This window comes from Petaurus breviceps, unplaced genomic scaffold (assembly GCF_028583685.1).
Source record: "Petaurus breviceps papuanus isolate PSGF00001 unplaced genomic scaffold, PetGlider_PUasm1.0 90702, whole genome shotgun sequence".
Lineage (NCBI taxonomy): Eukaryota > Metazoa > Chordata > Mammalia > Diprotodontia > Petauridae > Petaurus > Petaurus breviceps.
This window is the reverse complement of record NW_027187317.1, coordinates 6740805-6762436: the sequence shown is the minus strand read 5'-3', so window position 1 is coordinate 6762436 and position 21632 is coordinate 6740805. Positions and strand designations below refer to the sequence as shown.

At 36.0% G+C, this 21632-nt stretch overlaps 1 protein-coding gene across 11 annotated transcripts in view; it reads right to left on the bottom strand.

Annotated features, from left to right (window-relative positions):
• The window catches only part of ESRRG (estrogen related receptor gamma), a 696148-nt gene that overhangs the window by 12607 nt on the left and 661909 nt on the right, over positions 1 to 21632 (bottom strand). For all 11 annotated transcript variants that reach the window (XM_069066032.1, XM_069066031.1, XM_069066035.1 and 8 more), the window contains one exon: positions 415 to 684. In XM_069066032.1, coding sequence (XP_068922133.1) covers positions 415 to 684 — 270 coding nt within the window. The remainder of the gene's footprint in view (positions 1 to 414; positions 685 to 21632) is intronic.

The window sequence follows — 21632 nt, the reverse complement described above, 5'->3', positions numbered from 1 at the left end:
AAACCAAAACCCCAGAGATTAAAGTGACTACCCCATGGTCATAGAAATAGGGAGCAGAACTGGGATTTGGACATGTCTTTGGACTCCAAATCCACTGTTCTTTTTCATTGCACCATGTTGTCTTCTGAGTCAACAGAGCTAGGTTTGTAGTTATTCCTGAGGGTGTCTGACTGATACTACAATTAAAAATGTTTATGCTCTGAAAACTTCTAAGTCTTTCAGTGGGCAGTACAAACTTTAACACTATCCTTAAGTATATAAAAGAGTAAATTTTGCCTTTAAGTTGAATTTCCCATTCTTAGCCTTTCAACAATTTCCAAGCTACTCGGTGGAAAACCATGCAGAAGGAACTAAAGGAGAGGGGATGGGTGACATATATGAAAAATGTAGCAACAATTATGCCATTCTGCCAACCTGAATTAGCAAGCGCTATAGCTTTGAGGGTGACAAACTCTTCTTTCTCCAGCTTCATGCTCTTGTATTTCTTTACCAGCTGCAGGATGGCATTGTTGAGGTCAAGGAGCCCTGCTAATTTGGACTGATCTTCATCCATAATATAATCTTCTGCATAGACAAGTTCATCCTCAAAAGAAAGGGATCGGTATACAACACCAAGGATCAAAATCTCCATCCAAGCACTTTGCAGAAGGCTCATCTGATCAGCCAGAGACAAAGTAGAGAAACCTAAATGGGAAAATGGGCAGAGGAAGTTACTTAAGCATGTTCATTTATATCCATAACTTTGTAATGCAATATTAACTTCATATGGTACGTCGATTATGTTTCAGTACATTATGTGACTGTTAAAAAAAAAACCTTTATATTTTACACTCATCATTTTTGGAATAGTAAAGCAAAAATTACAAACCAGTTTCACCTTGTTACATGGGATTCCATGGTATTTATAGACATAGTAGGGGTGGGGGAGATGTAACCAAAAGAAAAAAACTTTTTCATATTTTGATTTGAACAGAATATATACCCTTATCTTTAAGTAAAAGAAGGATGTGTTTTAGAGACACTTGATTCCTGGCCAGCAAATCTGACACAGCTTTCCCTGAAGCTGCATTTCTGAAACACTTCAAATTCTGTAGCTACTGAGGGTAAATTATATGAAAGAAAGGAAGAGGTGGGGGGCAGGGGGTGAGGGAAGAAAACATTTTGGTTCAAACAATCTGGTAATGTTTGGAGTCAGGAACTTAATGAATAAGGGAGAAGAAGCCATATTGCTTTGGCAATCTTGTTCCCACCAATAATGACTATGAGACAATTAATAATGTGTCTCTATATTGTAAATTATGGGCAGCTAGGTGGCACAGTGGGCCTTCAAGTCAAGAAGGCTCATCTTCCTGAGTTCAAATTCTGACGTGAAGTTGGACAAGTCACTTTAATCCTGGTTTGCCTCAATTCCTCATCTCTCAAAAGGACTGGAAAAGAAAATGGCCACCTACTCTAGTATCTTTGCTAAGAAAACTCCAAATTGGGCTCTGAAGAGTCAGATGTGACTGAAAAACAACTGAACAGCAACATTATAATTTGACACAATTTTAAAAAGGGATGTTATTTGAATAATTTTGGCCAAGAAAGACCTGTGTTTGAAATGTCTCTATGTAGGAATCCAAAGTAGTTTCTTTGATGTGAAATATCTGAGCCTCCTCTATTCTCTACTTCATATTTGATCAGGTTGACACAAGCTTGTTGCTTCTCAAATAAGAGTGAGAATACATAAAAACTTTATTTAAGCAGGATAAAATAAAATGACAGGAGATAATAAACCTATTAGAAGTTGGTAGTAACTATACTTTGGGGGGAATAAAGATTTTCAGAGAAGATGATTAGCTAGATGCTAGAGTCCTAGAAAAGACCTGCTCCTCTTTAAATGCCACCCTTATATATGATTATTTTCAGGAATGTGACATCAAATAGCACTATATATTAGAGAGATCTGTGAACTGTAATTCTGTGATCATTTTTTTTTCTGATCAGAATAAAAAACCAAACCAAACCCAGAGTACTATAACTTAATGAATATGAATTTGCCTCTTTTTCTTAACACTTTCCAACAAAATCACTAAGGAAATAACTGCACCATTCATTTTCCACCAAGTTAATACTTCTTGCCAAGGTTGGTTTTCTATATGAAATTGGTAGTATTCTCAATAACACTTTGGAGTTACAGAACAATAGGCAAAAATAAATGATTTCTTGGCTGTAGTGAAAGTCTCGCTGCTTGCCCTTGGCACCATTAACCATAAGTACTTAATAAAATCATCAAAGGGGATTAGTCAGGCTTTTCTTAAGGGGAGGTCTTAAGGCATGTATAGAGCTTTTACTTGGTTGTTTATGAAGCTTAAGTCCTGCTTTGACAAGGTGCTTTCTCAAATGGCTGACTGGGTCCAATTTCCTTTCTTTAAATTTGGGGTCATCCTTAGCCCAATAAGCAGTAAAATTAGTATATCCCAACACTACTAACCCTGTACACGTTAGGTTTGAGGGGGGATTCTTCAAACAGACTGATTTTAAATAGAGTTTCAATGCACAGGTGCATTTTCCCTCCCTGGAACTGACCTAATACCACTTGATTTCATTTTTCACTGCTGATTGCCAGAACCATACGAGGTAACTCACTCCCATCTACCACCAAACCTTCTGCCCCCCCCCCAAAAAAAAACGATTCTCAATGTTCATCCAAAATCTAAGGCCAAGAAGAAATGGGAAGTAATTATTTTGATTAAGTGGCAAGAGAATAAATGATTCACAAGGTTATAAACATGAAGAGAAATTTACATCGTCTTCCTTTTCCTGTTTCTTTTCATTCTCCCAAGAACCAGTTTTCCTGCAGCAGCAGATGGACGGAATGTAGCCTGCAGCACCTTCTTGTGACAGCCCTATTCTCCCTCCCAGACACTGCTGTTAGTAAATAGATTTACACATTCTCCAATCTCCACACATCTTTCTGCCGAATAATTAAAAGCAGGATGATTAGTTTATTGAGTGGAAGGAGGAACTTTTTTATTGAGGTCCATCCACGATTTTATCAGGGCCAGCACTTTTACGGTTGTCAGGAGGGTGCAGGCATCCAATTTTTCTTATCTGCCTGATTAATACAAACGCTGTTTCAGGACGCATTAATTAACAGATACAAATCTACGTTCTCATGGAAGGATCAATACAGAGAAGAAAAGAGGCATCAATGTGAATTTAGTGCTGATGATGGAGAAGGCACTCTATTGACATTTACGTGCATGGAAACTTTAAAGTTGCACTCCAGCCTCTTTGTCCCTGTGATTTACAAATTAACAATTTTTCAGCCATAACAATGTTTCACACATTTCTGTTGGGTTTAATTAAGCAAAAAGCAATAAAATTAGTTCTGATTTTTTTTAAAAGGTGAACCTACAATGTCTTGTGTCAATAGCTGTTTTTCTTCCTTCCTGAAAACTTAGAAAATTCCCTTTTGCTTCTCTCCCCTCCCCCAATGCCTCCTACTCCTCTCTGACAAAAACAAAAATAAAGAGAAGAAAAAAAGAATAAAAACAAAGTTGGGGCACTGAAAGGAAGAACATAAGTCTTTTTAGGGTATAGCACAAAAGGTTAGGACAAATCTGATGATGTGCCCACTTCTACTATCTCACAAGACTAAAGATAATATAACTTTTGCAAACTGTTTTAATACCACAAAACTTCTTGGAAACAGTACCAAATACTTCTGTGTCTAACTAAATAAAAATCTATAGGTTGTCTACTCTTTGCTTTGAAATAATATAGTCTCAAACATCTATTTTAACCCTTTAACAACATGCCTCTGGGATCAAGAGCATGGCAGAGACAGGCCCTCCTAACTGTCAGAAGATGATTTAGGGACACACAATAGGCCAACATAGCAATAAAAAAGGCCTTTTGCTTAAATGATTGCTACATGCCTCTGTCACTGGGAGAGGCTAAAAATGCATTTGAGCTTTGATTTTAATTTTGTGCACTGCTTTTCCATTCTTTTGCACAGGGTGGTATATTTGATTTCAGCTAAAAGGAAGCAGAGATTAAATAACCTTTTGGTGAATAGGGCTAGGCAGCAGCTAGAAGCCTGCAGCATAAAGGAGAACGGACTTCTCATTAAGTTGTGTTCATTGTACTCTTGCGATTCCTTAGAAAATGTGACTATTTTGATCAAAGATAAATTTTTCAACAATGTTAATTACACAGGGCATACTTCACAACACCTAATCAGAGGTAATGGGCTGCAAGTTCGAGAACACAGTCATTTAAAATATTTACTTTCTAGGAATAGAAACCAATCACTTTCCTTTGGTAATGGCTGAATTTCAGTTTTACACAGAACCCTATTTTAATCTCTGGCCTGTGAAAGGTTATAGTTCTGCTGTATCACAGAATTTTAAAACACACCATTACTGTGGCACATTTCTTTTTCCCCAGCAATGGACTATTCCATGCATATCAGTGACAACTCTGATCTCTCTTCATCTCCCTCCTGGAGTCAGTGCCATTTAATGTATCTCAGGCATTTTGCTACCAGAATGACTCTGTACCTTGACCTGCAGTTAAATAGCATGTTTATCTGCAATACAGTGTGCTCCAAATAAACCAGATGACAGTTGGGAATAACGTCATTTGGAGGGATTGAAAAGCTTCTCAAGAGTCAGGTACCCCTGAGGTAATAGGCTTGAAGGAGGCATGTTTTGTGCCAACCCTTCTACCATCTTCTACTAGAAGCTCATGAGCTTGACAGTGATGCCATGGGCATTTGTCAAGTACATTTTTTTTTAGCTTGGCAAACTGATGCACTTTGCAGTCAACTTACAAAAAAGGCTAAGCATTTGAAAGTGTGAAGGGCAAAAAATATCTGACGGCTAGTCTTCAAAAATACACTTTCATTTCAGAAAGCATAAATGTTTATTTCCTGAGCTGAGTGTTGACAGAAATAGGCTGCAGTGCAGGCATATGAGTTTAACCCCTGCTAGGCATTCTTTTCTCCATGCTTTCTCAAACTAGAATGCCAGCATTTTAAATCTTCAGGGTGTCTGCTAATATCAGTTAATCATCGCATTGATTTGCCCATTCACAGTTTTTTGACTATAGTTTCTCTGTTCCACCAAAAACTGACACTTTACAACAAATAGCATCATACTAGAATGGTAATTATGCTGTAATGACTCACTAAAATCTCTAACGAAGTGCACTGAGTGAGAGAGAGAAAGAAAGAGGGAGGGAGAGGGGGAGGAAGGGAGGGAGGGAGAGAGAGAGAGAGAGAGAAAGAGAGAGAGAGAAAGAGAGAGAGAAAGAGAGAGAGAGAGAGAGAGAGAGAGAGAGAGAGAGCTGATTAAACATGATTCTTTAAATAAACCGCATCCAAAAAACCCTGATGTTTACAGGATGTAGAAAGAAAAGAATGACAACAGGATTGTAGTCTGTTCATAGCTATTGTGACATGATCTGATTCAAATGGATTCAAAGGTTCTCCAAACCCCAGTTCCAGATTCACTCTGCATTTCAAAGCCCATTGCTCTTTTCAAATATCAGCCAATGTACCATTTCTGGTCTCTTTCACATAGTGCACCGTTCTGGGCTAAGAAAAGTATAACATTTATTTTCCTGAAGATTTTTCCTTTCCCTTTCCTTCATTAAGATGGACTTCATGGACTCTAACTCACTAGGGGCTAGAGTTAAGCAGCTGCAGATGGTCAAGTGCCAAAATGAGAGTTACAAGACTATACAGAGCGATAGGAAAAGTATTATATACAAAAAGAAAACACCCCCCAGAATCCATGGCTAACCTTACATCAATTATTTTTGCTCTTGAGCATTTGTGACATGCCACCCAAGCCACAACTTGAAGCATCATTCTCCCGGTCTGACCATCCAGATTTCATGCATTTAGATTATGCATTTATAACTTACAATTGGATCATGTCAGATGTGAGCAGAACGGAGAAAAATGAGAAGCTGCTACCTTTCAAGATAATCTGGCCCGCTTATTGACCATTTGTTGATTCTGTGAGAAATTTGTGGCTCTTCCTCATTTAAGAAGTACCACCCCAAAAGGGCTTCTTTATTTGCATGTTGCAGTGTTTTTTAAAGTTTAAAACGGGGGTTTCCACTTGGGTGATATTGAGCCAATACAAATTTTAAAAGCCTGAAAATCAGGGATCAGATTTGAAAATACTTAAAAGATAAAAGCGGTGGAATTGATCAATTTCTATGTGTTGTCTAGTCAATAGATCAGTGGCAGTGAGAGAGGGTGAGGTCTGAAATGAGTTCAAATCTAGACTCAGATACTTCCTGTGTTACCCTGAACAAGTCACTTAAACTCTTTCTGACTCATTTCCCTCACATATAAAAGGACAATCATGATAGCATATATCTTCCAGGGTTGCTTTGAGAATAAAATGAGATACCTGTAAAGCACTTAACATAATGCCAAGAATACAGTAGATGCTTAATAAATGCTTATTCTCTGCCTTCCTCCTTCCCTCCCAATGACATCCTAGAGGAAAAAGACTTAAAACTCATCTCTGATATCGGAAATGTAATTAATCACAAGAACTTGCATTCTGAGCCAGGAACCAGCTTAAATACTTGAGTAAAAAAAAAAAAAATGAAAACATTCCACGACACTATTTCTCTATTTTCTTTTTAAATGATATTGATATTTATTACACAGTCTTTTTTTTTTTTTTTTGCTTTTTGGAGGGCAGTTGGGGTTAACTGACTTGCCCAAGGTCACTAGGGGTGTGTGTGTGTGTGTGTGTGTGTTAAGTGTCTGAGGCTGGATTTGAACTCAGGTCGTCCTGACTCCAGGGTTAGTGTTCTATTCACTGCGCCACATATTTCTCTATTTTCTTTAGAAAACTTTGACTTATTTCTTCTTCGTTGCTAGTACAACAGTGAGTGTCTCAGGGCTGTGTTAAATATCTTGTATTCTGTTCTAGGAAAAGAGTTTCTAAATGATAACAAAGTTTTTCTTTCTTCTAGGTGATTTGGGAACCAGACTGTGAAGAATTTAAGGCTTGCAATAGAGGGAAATTTTTACTCAGTTACTTTTGTAACTCTATACTCAATCTGTAATACTTACTATAATCCTTCTCTACTCTCCTGCCTTATCTATTATTTCCACTCTTTCTTTTTTCTTCTTCCTTATATATTGTAAGTTTGCTTCCTATCTTCTCTGCTCATCTGAAGAAAGGGGAATGGCAAGGTTAAGACCGATTAATTGATAGGAGGAAAAAGAGAACCAAGTCCTGCTCCTCCTTTATGTCAGCAGTGAGGAGAAACAAGGGAAACAGCCTGGCACTGGATGAAGAGCTAGATTTGGAGATAAGGAGACACAAGTTTAAATCCCAGCTCTAGAATTTACTACCTTGAATGACCTTATGAAGTTACCTCAACTCATAGTCCTGAACTTCCTCATCAGTAAAATAAAGGGGGTAGACTAAGAGATCTGAGACCTCTTCTAGCTATAAATTTATAAAATAAGAGAACACTATCTAGACAACTATTGGGAAAAAGGTTGGACAATAGTTTAAAAAAAGATGGCATCACTCTATAATGGTTGCCAATGTGTAACTTCCAGGCAAAAAGCATTTTAGGGCTCACTTTAGGAAAAGCTGAATATTGAGCATCTAACAACAAAAGGTTTAAAGTCACACTAATAAGATGAAAAAGAAACTATATTTAAATCAATTAAGTCCATGTTTTACTACCAGAAACAAGACTAAAGCAAGGGACAATGTAGTAAAGTGGAAAGATTCCTTAGACCAGGAGCCAGCAGATATAGTTCTGCCTTAGGTTACATAAGGCAATACAACATGGAGATCCATGAGTAAACTCAGACATCTAGGTACCAAGTTATAATTATATAAACATTTAAAATTACATGAACACACTAAATGTCTATGATTTTGTCTGTACAGGAGAATTGGTAATGTGGGAAATCACTTCTACCAATGCAGGTTGTAAACTATCTAACTAGCTCTGACTTAGTAGGTTAGTCCTGGGGGACTGACTGAGGAACATATAGATTAAATGACTTGCCCAGGATCGTGAAGCAGTTAAATATCAGAGAAAAAAATAATAATTTCTTCAAAGAAGCAATGTTACAGAAATACCTCATACACTATGACATTAACTAGAGCAACTGTCATTTAGTAAATTAAAAAATGAAACAAAAAAAACTTTTAACAGATTAGCATCACCTAAACTATTCATACTTTCACAGTGTCTATGCTGCACTGTTTAATTCAGTTACTAAGCTGCTGTTTTTTGCTTGCAATAATATTTTATGTATGTATATGTAGGTACAGGTGGATGTGTGAGTATGTGAGTGTGTGTGAATACACTTTGCCCAAAGAACTGGAGGATCAGTTGATTCTTTTTTTTTTTCCCCTTTTGGAGGGCAACTGGGGTTAACTAACTTGCCCAAGGTTACACGGCTAGTTGTGTGTGTGTGTGTGTGTGTGTGTGTGAACTGTCTGAGGCCAGATGTGAATTCAGGTCCTCCTGACTCCACGGCTGGCACTTTATTCACTGAGCCACCTAGCCGCCCCATGGATCAGTTGATTCTTTCACTTACTTTCTGTGGTCACTCTGCCCTCCCCCAAACACATTTCCAATAGGAATTTGGATTTTCCCCCCCCTCTTTACTCATTACACCCACATCTCCTGGTATAGAGTCCTTTGCATTAAAGATAAGATGGCTAAAAAGGGGAAAAGAAAGACAGGCATAGAAATAAAAACCACATGGGAACAAAAAATAAAGGAACTCTGAACACAGGTAGTAGGAAAAAAAACTCAATCCTTCCTTCTAAATATAGGTTATATATAGGCTATACCAAGGGGTTTGCACAACAAACAGCTTTTCTCCTACCTCTACCAATTCCTACTTTGACCTTTATAATTAAAGTTGACAGTTTAATCATACTCCCTAGTTGCTTTTCTCTTAAGACTTACAAATATACATTCCCAGAAGATTCTTGGTAATGTCAGAAAAAGGTAGTATTTTTTAACTATTTAGAAGTATCTGTAATTAATTTCCCCCAATTGTTTTTCAATCTAACACTATTTTGACAGTGTATAAATTCGTTTTCTCTAACCAAGATTTTTCAGGAACGGAGCCCAGGGAGAAGTGAATTTTATAATGCTGACATTTCTTCCATGCATTGTAGTATAGTACTGAACCAATGATCTAATACCTAGAGAATATAAATCCTATGTTTCTATATCTATTACTGTTTATATATTATTATGAAATTCAAATATTTGTCTTTTTTTAAAAAGGAAAAATTAATTACAATCTTGCTGGCTATGGTACTTTTCAGACAAATCTCACCAAAATGCAAAAACAGGGAGAGTCAAGCAAGCTTGAGAAATTCTTCACTTTTATCATCATCTTCATCCCTGAAGTAATATCAAATAGATGGCATGACAATAAAAATGCATTCACACTGAACATGCATCTTGATGCATTAAGAACAATGGATTCTTACGAAGCAAACAGTAAGATACTTACTTAGTATCTTACTTAGAAGTAAAATACTTCTCACTTGTCAGAAGTATTTGCAGCCCTGGACTCATTCAGCAATACTAAATAAGTAAGTAAGTGAGGTTCCTGGCAATTTTAAAGCAGCAAATGAGACATTTACAAAAAAGCAAAGATGGTGCTCGTCTGTCTTGACCTTTTACTGCAGCTGTGCAAAAAGGTATTAATGTAATTTAAATGCCATTTAGACATGTTTGAGGTTTTTAAACTGGTTTATATATACAGCTTCACACAATAATCTAAAGGGGAATGATTTCTACCCTTCATGTGTTTACAAGCACTGTTATCTTACTTAGCCTACCATTATTGCAGCTTGGCGGCAAATCAGAACATGTCCTAGCCTAAAAGGAAATCAAGTAAAACCTGTTAATATGAAACTGAAGAGATCTCATTGATCTTGCTATTTTTTTTTTAATTCAAAGTTTGGATATATGGATATGTAGGCAGTAAGAGTGTTTTTGCTGTAGATCCTAAATCAATGAAATTAGCGATATGAGGACTAATATAGAAAAGTAGGGTTTGTACCTCTCAAGACCAAATAAATTACTTTTGCAGATTTGAAAAAAATAGCTTTGCAAGATAACCAATGTGATTACCCACAGATAGCCAAGATGGATCCAAATACTCTGGATTGCCATGACCTTGACCTAAATGACCAAGTGAATTTGAATTCAAGGCTGAAAAATGAGTCTTCAGCTAATGCCTGTTCCAAACAAGTGCTTAAATATTGTGCTAGCATGGATAAAAGATAAATTTGTTGCAAGGACAAAAATTATCATATTTAAAAATTGTTACTCTTTTCCCCTCCTAATAGCAAATCTAGAATCATAAAATATACTTCAACTCATTTCTCCTTCACTCAGTGCAGACATAATTTCTACCTATTTTCAGGTTGTTCACTTCTACTATGAATACTCTATAATTAAAGAATTCCTATTGGAAAAAATAAATTATTTTTTCTCCTATTTCCCACACGTGAAGATATTATAGTTCAATTTACGCTATCAGAAGCCTTTCAAAGTTTTAATATCCAGGGATCAGATATATTAAAAACAAGTCAAAATATATAAATAAACATATACTTTAATTCATCATTATAAACAAAAAGAATACTGAAAGAAGTTTAAAAGAGATGTTCCCAGGCCAGCCAGGTGGAGCAGTGAGTAAGAGCACTGGTCCCAGAGTCAGGATGACCTGGGATCGAATCCGGGCTCAGATACTTAGCAACACACCCAGAAACAACTGGCCATGTAACCTTGAGCAAGTTACTTAACCCCAATTGCTTTAAAAAAAAAAAAAGATGTCTCCCACCCCTGATATATTCTCATGAAAGGCTAGTCTTCCTTTCCAAGGATGGCATGTATATGGCCAGGGTATGGAATTTTCTCCTAAAGCAACTCAAATGGCTGTAAGTAGAGAGAATTCCTTGTATTAATGTCTCTAAGAGTTAAATGTCTTTGTAATTTGTGAGCAAAGGTAGTTTCAAAATACCAGTTTCATTCAGAAAGTTAAGATATACACATATGTAGCCAGAGAGAGAGTAACTCAGGTACCAGTTGAATATGAATCATTTCATTATATTTTGGCTACAGGCTTTGAAATTACATACAAATCTTCTCTTTGTAGAATAAAGTACTGAGAGCTCCTATCCTAACACAGGATACTATATAAATGATCTGAGGAAAGAGTATCAGTGCTCCTTGGTGTCTCTTGCATGTTTTTTTTTTTTGAGTTAATAATCAAAGGTCTAGAGGGCCAATTGGAATAGTAACCCACTGGCAACTTATTAATTAGTTTAGAATGAAATGCCTGTGAACCAAATGATCGTTTCAAATCTACCTCAGAAGTTCACTGATGTAGAGATGCAAACTTTATTCAGAATAAGACATAAAAGTACTTAATTATCAGGAGGAATGAACTGAATATTCTTTATGTTACAAAATAAAGAAAAAAATTTTTGATAGGTCTGGGATACATCTCCATTTAACTGGTCCTTTCTCTGTAAATTTTATGCATTTCAATATTAGTTTGTATGCCAAATCATTTTAATGTCAGCTTTTGTGTTGTTGTTTTAAGCAAACAAAAAAAAATTACAAAAGAATATTCAATCCCAAGTATAGAGCTTGTGCTTGCTGGTTCATATAGCACACAACCATTACTATCTGACATTGGCTTGTTGGGATCACAGTTATTTCTTCACTAAGAAGGGAAAGGTATTCCTTGCTTTTAATTCTTCTCTTTCCAATACTACTACTCTCTCCACCCCCAACTGATCTTTCCATCTGTCAAAGTAAAAACAAACTAACAAACAACAACAAATCCACAAAATTTCCACAATATACAAATTTAGCCAGTGCCAAAAATGTACTATTGTACAGACAGCTTTGTTTTCTCACACATGTATTAAAAAAGCTATCTAGATACATCCATATCTATCGGTCTCTGTTCCTCTCTATCTCAAGCCTGTACCTCCTACAAAATCCACTTCAAAAGCTCTCCATTGAAATGTACAAGTAGGGAACAAGTATAGTAGCTTTGTAAAAACCTCTTATACCCATCACTCACTTTTCTCTCCAAATGGAAAGGTTTGGCCCTAACAACCTACCTCTTTAATTTTCTAGCTTTGATAATGTTCTAAAGGAGTTGGGATTTCCTTAACTTGTTTGCCTCCAACCACCTCCACTGATTATTTTTTCCTGCCTCTCATATAACTGAGATTCTGCAAATAAAATGACATATTCCAAAAGACTGTGTTGCTCTCACACTGGTGAAAGGGAATAAGCAAATGAAGAGGCATCTGTCATCTCCCATGTATGAATTTATTCAGAAGTTGCACTGTTTCCTAACTCAGTTTGAGTAGCATTAAGACTACCTCTGGAGGCAGTGTCTTAAGTCTGCAACAGTCCAAAAGGAAAAAAAAAAAGCTGCCTGATTCTAATACACCTAATTAGCCATCGGCAGACTCTTAATTGCATACATTAGGATGATTCCATAGTGGAGATTAATTCTAAATATACCCAAGCAGCTGGTTAAGATGCCATGGATTACAGTGTGGACTGTACTTTTCCACTTAATTAGATATCAAAATTAAGCAGCAACAAGCATTTTGACATAACGGGGATCAAGCCGCTGCTTGGCATCCCAGAGCTGCACTAAAGTGACCGCTAAACAGAGCCGCACAGATGGAGAGATATTAAATGCCGCACTGGAAAGTAATTTCAAATAATAAAATATCAATATTTACATTTTAATTACCCCTACTGAGAGCCTCTCTGTCATTTTCACTATTGCCGACGCAGCAAGGGGTAGTGGAATGACATTGCGGCTCTGGCTGCAATGACTATTTTGTTTCCATTAAAGAATGACAAGTGTTTTAGAGGCAGTGACACTCAGTGTGTGAACAAGAATGACAGCAGATCAGAAAATTCCTATTAAGGGAATAAATGCTTCAACAAGAAAATTTACTCTGAGTAGCAGCTCCTCCTTGAAGAACATAATCCTTTCCAAATTTTCTGCTGAAAGTTTAATAAGGGATGCCCAGGGGAAGTTTTAGACTCCAATGAAATATTAAGATTTGTAAAATGTTATATGATGATTGCCAATTTAAAAACAATAATGCTTAACATGACCAGATACCTAAAAATGAGGTTTAGGTTATTATTACTGCTGTTGTTACATTAACAATATCACTGAAATTTCTTTGAAACATATTGTTAACTGGACAGAAGGAAATCTGCGCCTAATTAAAAAAAATGGGCATATTTTCACTATGCTTTCATTATTTTTATTGCATTTGGCATAATAAATACTGCTCATTCCACCTGGATACCAATATTCTAGATTTGAGAAACTGTGACAAGAAACTGATCACAATTTCTATGTATCTGTGTGGGTGGGTTCATAATGTATACTCTTCTGATGTTTTGTCTGTTGCTACTTAACAGGATACTGAGTGACTTGCCAACCAAATTTAAGAACTTTTATCAGATTTGAGTGAGATTATGAAAAAGGGGGTGGGGGTGGCATATATTGAATCTGACATGCTGCATTCACAAAGAAAATAAATGAAAACAGTAGAACTCTTCCTTTGGGGATGACTTCCAAAGTGAAGAGATCTTGAAATAATTGTAATGCCCCAAGATATGAGAGAGTGCATAAGACAAACTTCTTGGTCAGTATACTATACTATGCAATTAAGTGACGACCCCACCCCCCAAACCAAAATGGCCAGCATTTAACATGCAGAAATGAACAACTATAAATGTGATAAACATCAATAGCAAGAGACTGAAAAATTTTTTTACAAAGGTTGAGGGAGAGAGGAGAAGCTCGACAACTGGCCACTTAGCAATTTCTTTACAAAAGAGTGTTTTTGAGAAGCTCAGTTTTAAAAGTTAAAGTACATTCAAGAATATGGTAATGTTAAAATGGTGTTGGTCATCTAACCAGTAGATATTTCTCTTTAAAGAGAAGTATCTAGGAAGTCCTTCCTAAGCATCCCTAATGCTTTTAGGACAAGACATTTCCCCATTTCTCAGCCACTAGCACCTTTTAATTTCTGAAAGAGCTACGGTTGAAAATCTTAATTAATTGTTCCATACTGCTTCAGGATCATTATGCAATGTAATAAAGGCCGTGTAATTATGAAATTTTACAGCCATTACCAAGGCTGATGGCTCGTATTTCATCCTCAGCTGGACCCAATGGCTTTTAGGCACTCAGCTCCCCTTTGATGAACTACAGACAGATCTATCAGGCCCAAACAATATCCAGGCAAGGCGGCTATAATAGCTACCTACAGATGAAGCCATAGATAAAGATAAACTATAAATCTACACACAAATACAGGCACACTGCCTCAGGATGACAGAGAGGAGAGGATGAGGCACTTGGGAAAGGTAGCTGCTTGCATGAAGGCAACGATGTGTTGGATTTCTGAAAGGATGTGAAAAACCCCTCTAAATGGCTTTTTCTTCCTGCTCTCTAGAAATCAAATGAATATAGGTAAGATGAAAATACATGTGTAGGTGCATGTTTGTGTGCTGGGAGTAAGAACATTCTTTAACACATCCTAATTTCAACATTTAGGAAAAAAAGGGAATGACAGTGGAAGGGGATCGCATGTTGACAAGTTAGGCACTTATCAGTCCACCAATAAAAACTCTGAAGTAAGATTACAACTCATGAGAATGTTTATCACAAAGGATTGAATGGACAAAATAGCTCTCAAATTTTTCTAAAAACCAAGGAAAATATAGCTGAACACAGATGGATAAAGTTCATAGCTATCAAGCTTTCAGGTTTAAAACTGTACTTTGTAAGACAAAGAAAAACTGGTTTCTTAAAAGTGGTAAAGTTACAATTAATACAATGTATTTCTAACTTATCTCATTCTTAAGATTTATAGAACTACTTGTACTTCTAAAGGTAAATTGAAAAGGACCAGCTAGAAGTTCATTTGATAACAGTAAAACCAGCCCTCCTCAGATTAGCTAGTGAAACTCTTTCAGATACAGCAGAAACTTTATGAAACTATTACTTTCAGTTCTCATGCTGTCACCAATCACATGCTGGCTATATTAAAAAATAATACCAGGTAGCCAGCTTTGAGGAGCAATTCACTTCACTGGCCTACAGCTTGTATCTCCCTCCTAAACAGAAGGAAAAGGAGAGCACCAGACTTCAGAAAGTGGTATCTCTTAAATTGAGGGAATTAGCGATAGTGATTGGACTCGTGATCTTATTGATAGAAGCCAGGGAATTCAGAATTAGACTAGAGGAAGTAAATTCAATGATTAAAAATATCATTGGGAGTCTAGGGGAAGATTTTATTTTTCTTTTGAATGGGCCTGCAATTTCATTAGTATCTAGACTAGGCCTGATGAAAAAAGTCCCATTACAAATACAAATTGGCATATGTCAGCAACTAAGTTTTAGAAAGTTGCCTAAGGTACCAAGAAGATGTGACTTGTGTAAGTTTAAAGCATCAGGATTTGAACCCAAAACTTCCTGACTCTGGGACTAGCTTGCTTACTGTTATGCAATAACTGCCTTTTGGGATAACGCAATGAAAAAAAAAAGAATTGTACAGAGAATTACAAGACCTGGGTTCTGGCTCTAAAATTACATAAAAATGTTCTGATGCACCACGGGAAAAATTTCTTTTAAACACTGCCTTCCACAGACAAGTACTCTACATGGGACCCTTTCTAGGTAAAACAACATGAGGGAAAGAAGCTACAGAACAAGAAGAGATAAGGACAAAACAAGGAAATCAGAGAGCAGAGATAATTTTGCTGGAATATTTCTGAGCACACCTATTATAAGTAAAAATCTGCATGTGAATCTCCTTGGGAGGATTTGAATGCAGATCCTCTGACTACAGATACACTTCTCTTTCTCTTCTAATACAATTATGACTGGCCAAGGCAGAGAGGGTATCAACCATGAAATTGTACTTGCACACAAAAACCAGTGATTCCAAAGAGCAAGAAAAGGGGGTAGGAAGGGACAATGATGTCTAAAGAGAATAATACAGGAAGCAATAACAAAATAATATTTAAGGCAGATGATCAGGTAATTAAGGATGATCAACAATAAGAGTGTTGTGTTGCTCTTAGAACAAAGGAGTCTCAAAGTGAGTGATATGTTTTTGTGGTAACACAACACTGGAAACAGAATGGGTGGCCATCATTTAAAGGACATTGGAAGAAATGTGGTAACTGAATAAAATGGAATAGCATTATACCAAATTAAAAAGGAAATAATTAGGAAGAATGCAAAGACACTTGAGAATCCTTATATGAATAGATGCAGAAGAAATAAGAATAACTAGGAGGGCAATTTATATGATAATAATAATAACAACAGAAGCTATAAAAACTAATATTTAAATAATCCATACTAAGTGTGGGGACTGTGTCAGGCACATTACAAATATTATCTTGTCTGAGCCTTATAGAAATCTTAGGTAGGTACTATTACCCCCATTTTACAGGAGAGGAAACTGAGGCAAACAGGGATGGTGACTTGCTCAGGGTCAGAGAGTTCTTAAGTGCTTGAGGCTGGATATAAATTCCACATCTTCCTTATTCTAGGTCCACTAAGCGACCTAGCTGCCTCCATGAAGCATGGGACTTAATCAGCTGAATAAGAAGAGGTAGGAAGAAGAGAATGAGGAAAAATTTCATTTTGTCTTTACAGTGATCCTGGAAGGCCCATGCTATTATGATCCCCATTTTTCCTTTTAGGAAACTGAGAGGTAGACAGAGGTTAAGTGACTTGCCCAAGGTCACACAACTTCTAAGTGTCTGAGGCCAGATTTAAACTTATGCCCACCTAACTCCAAGACCAGCAATCAATCTACTATGACATCTGGAAGTCATTTAGATCCTATCTACATTGTATCTTGTCCCTCAAATATCCCATTGAAAACTTTTTCAAATCCTTGTGTATGACAATGTCTGTGGTATCTTTGTAATTTACCAGTTAGTACTCAAGTAATACCCAAAAAATCATACTCAAAAAAGAAGTGGAGTTTACTATGTCTTGTTTTTGGCTCCGAGAACATTATGATGGACTTGGAAGGAGGAAGGCCAGAGCTCAAATCTTGCTTCTGACAAATGGAGCTAATAACACCTACCTCCAAAAGTTTTTGTGAGGCTCTAATGAGATAATATTTGTCAAGCATTTAGCACAATGCCTGGCACACAGTAGGTACTATGTAAATGCTAACTATTGTTGTTATTACAAGAGTTAGGATAACGTATCTAATTAAAAACAGGCAGCAAAACTGTTGATTAATGGATCAATGCTACCTTAGGGAAAAATCTGTGGGGCTATACCCTTGGGATTATCCTCAGCTCTCTGTCTGCTCAAAATTTGAATGGTACTATTATCAAATCTGGAAATAATATGAAGGTGAGCGGGATGGCTAACAACAAGGGACATCGGAGTCAGAATCTAAAAATATCTCTCACCAATTAGCAACACGTGCTGACTGATTCTAATATGACATTTCGTGATAGATGTTTAGATCTACACTTCAAAATACCTCTTAAACAAGTACAGAAATGATCATTAAATAGTTCATGTGAAAATGACCAAAAAGATAGTGACTTCCCAGTTTAATGAAAATGAGTATGGTGGCATGTCAACCAACAAAGCAAATGGCACCATCACTCATTATAGACTCAATGCACCCTTGTCCTGGTCAGGAAAAATCTGAATGATGCTCTCCTGACAGAATATATGTTGTTTAAACATAGGAGATTTTTCATTTTTTACTTTGTATTTATAGCATCTGGCAAGGAGCTATTGTGCAAAGTGAACAATAAATAAATAACTATTGAGTTTAACTGAATTCATGTCACATATAAGAAGGATACTAACAAGAGAGAATATTCTTAAAGTATGGTGACCAAGACAGTGAGGAGATCAAAACATGACATGAAAAGGTTCTGTTAAAGCAAATGGAAATATTAAACCTGTAAAAGAGATAACTTGGGCAGGGGTAAGAGATGGTAACTGTCCTTCACCATTTGAAGGCTCATCATTTGAAAGAAGAATTAGTATTAATAGGTCTTTCAAGGTTGATAATCTTTGCAGTATCACTGCTGATAACACTAGAATTCAGAGGGAAGCATATTCTTCTCTTCCTTTTGTGGGGGAGGGGATAGAGATAATGTAGACATTTGTTTTGCTTGACTACATTTTGTAATGGATTTTGTTTTTCTTGTCTTTTTGATGGGTAAAGGAGAAGAAGGTGCCAGAGAATTCAGGAGGGAAAATCAAATCAATCGAATTTTAAGAAAAGAAAGAAGACTGGCCCTCAATTACTGAGGCCCATATGGCAGGAAAGAGCACTACACTGAAGCTGAAGAAGACAAATGCCAGTGAAACATAAGGACATAAGGGATGACAATAGATGCCCATTAAGTGGAATGCCCTGCCTGCTGAAGTAGTGAATTCCTCATCACTGAATGTCTTCTAGTAGACTGGAAGACAACTCGTCAAGGAGATTAAAAAAGTTTCTTGTTTGGTTATAAGTTGAACTGGATGATATCTGGAGGACATTCAAACTCTGAGATTCCCATGGGTCAGGCACAATTCTCAGTACATTTCCTAATAGGTGTAACCAATGAATATTTCTTCAAGTAACTTTGAAGAACAGGAGGCAGTTCAATTCAGTGGTTATAATTAAGTCACTGTTACTGTCAAATTTTTTTGATTTACTGCATTTTATATTCATAACTAAATAGCAAATAAGTTTTTATAAATATCTGCAACATTAATATTTCTCCATTTTATCAAATTAGATAATGTATGTATTTTGTAATCCATAAAGGGCTATTTAAATGCAATTTGTTGTGGTAGATTTATATATGAGTTTTAGTTTTATAAAGGAATTTGACCTATATGTCCAATTAAAAAATAAAATAACAAAGGCTTAACTGCCAAATGGTGGCAGTATTATTTAACGAAATAAAAATAAAAAGATCAAACTTTTTATATTTTGTGACTCTTTGTTTTTACATAAGGATCATAAGATCATAGACTAAAGAATATGCAGGGATATGAGAAATCATCTAATTCTTCTCCTTCTTGTGGGAAAAACTCAAGCTTAGACATGTAAAGCTACTTGAATCCTGAAGACAGGGAAAGGCAAAGACATCTGTTAAATAATGGATAAGGTAGCTTTTTGGCCCAGTGGAGAGTGCCAGGCCTGGAGTGACGAAGACTCGGCTTCCTTACTTCAAATCTGGTCTCAGAGACTTACTAGCTGTGTGATCCTGGGCAAGTCACTGAACCCTGTTTGCCTCAGTTTTCTCATCTGTAAAATGAATTGGAAAACAAAATGACAAACTGCCCTAGTATCTTTGCCAAGAAATGCCCAAATAGCCTCATGAAGAGTCAGACACTATTTAACAACAAGATGGATTATATTTATTGCAGATTTTTGTCTGGAAGGTAAATATTTTCTAAGACATCTTCCTTGATTTTCCCCACTTCTTAGTATTCTTTATTCAATTTGCAAAGTTTTTATTTGTGTACATGTTGCATCAGCTTCCAAGAGGATGTAAATTGATCAAGGGAAGATTTTCATTTTTGTCTTTGTATCTCCAGAACATGGCATAATGTGTGCTATCTAGGAGGCTTTAATAAACTTTCTTGTTGAATTTATTTGCATTCATAAGAAGAGAAAATTTGTATTTAAAAATATTGTATGCACGTGTGTATATGTGTGTGTGGGAGAGAGAGATCTAATATTTCTGGGTTTCTTCCTATAATTTTTTAATACATTTTTTTTCAAGAAAGCCCATTCTACAGCACTAATACTTTACTATAAACTGACAGCTACTTCATTTCATTTTTTTTAATGTAATAGGGCAAAATTCTATTGAACTGAGTATTGAATCAAGTATTCAAATGAAACAGAATAACCCTAAAGGCAGATGTCATATAGTGTAAATGTATAATATATGTACTCATAAAAATCGGTCTATGGTTAGAACAAACATGCTTCTCGGTAGAAGACAAAGACACCTTATTATACTTAAATGAATAAAGGCTGAAAGTGAACTTTGGAAAAACTTGTAAGAACATTTGAAGGTAAGTTTATTAAAGTGTGTGCTTGAACTCATGGCAGGTTTTTCAACATCTTACTGTTAAAACTCATGTTCCATGTGATCAACTAATCAGCAAAGTAAAAGTATTCATGTTGGAATTTGGCAATTTTGCTAATTAATACTGGAAGACACATGCAATAAAGCATTAGCCAAATAAATATTACCAGTTTTTAAAGTATCCAGTTCCTAGAAAGAAACTAAGTGATGAAAATGTCTTTTAAAGAATGGGATCTGAATCTGGAAAAACAATACCCCCAAACACAGGTTTATATGGAGTTATATAGCATAATCTAAGATTTCTGCCACTAAAAATTTATCCAAGTGTACAGTTCTGTACCCATGAAAATTCATGCTATATTTTACAATGCATTATGAACTTTTCACTTGAAATTATTTCTAAGTCAATAGTGTTTCCTCTCTCCCCCCATCCCTAATATCCTATAGAAAAATAAGTTTTTAAATAGTCTCTTTACAATCCTGGAAGAATGATATTTACAAATGTGATGAGAAAAGGGGGTTCTCTTTTGAGGTAGACATTACTAAAAAGAAAGACACAGTTCAATGTCTCAGGTTTTCTTCCAATTTGGAAAGCTTTTCCCCACTGGATTATACAAGATATTTACTAACATTTTAGCTTACAAATAGAGTAAGTGCACAGCACTGGAAGTAATTATTAAATATATCAGTTCCTTTATCAACTTGGCAGAGAGACAACACCCTAAAAAGGTTTCTGATTATGATCTTTTTTCATGATATTTTAATTGTATGTCTTAACCTGCTAAATTAAAAACTACAGAGCAATCTCCCCAGATCATAGACAGAGGAGATGCTATCAATTTACAACAAAATGTATGAATGTTCCTATCTGCTTTAATTACACCAATAATTTAACAGACAAATTCAATAAGATCATAGAAAGGAAGCAAGATGTTATCTTTTAGCCAATGGTACTATCATATCCTGTATATGTTGTTATACATTACTGAGTTTATTATGAAGCTCTGTTTAATTATAAGTTTGGGAAGCATTTGGATAAAGAAAATTATATGGCACTTTTCCAAGATAGTGGTGAACAAATTTGGGATCACAATCTCTATATGCTTTGGATAAGAGTGGAATGGAAAATAAAAGGCAATTTTCTGGCCACAAAATTAAACGTTGGTATATGATATAATTCCAGATTTTTATGGATTTAAAAAAAGTACCCTAGATTTCCCATATATTCCTAGATGGAAACGAATACCCCCTTTTCCACACCTTAGTATTTGGGCAGAAGAGCTTTCTTCCTTTGATTCCTCATCTGCATTCAAATTATCACACATTTTCCTTATTGTCTATTGTGTTATTTTGGGTTTAGTACTCTACTCTTGTGGTTATGACACTGAGAACTCCCAATGCATCAGTCAATTGTGTGTGTGTGTGTGTGTGTGTGTGTGTGTGTGTGAGAGAGA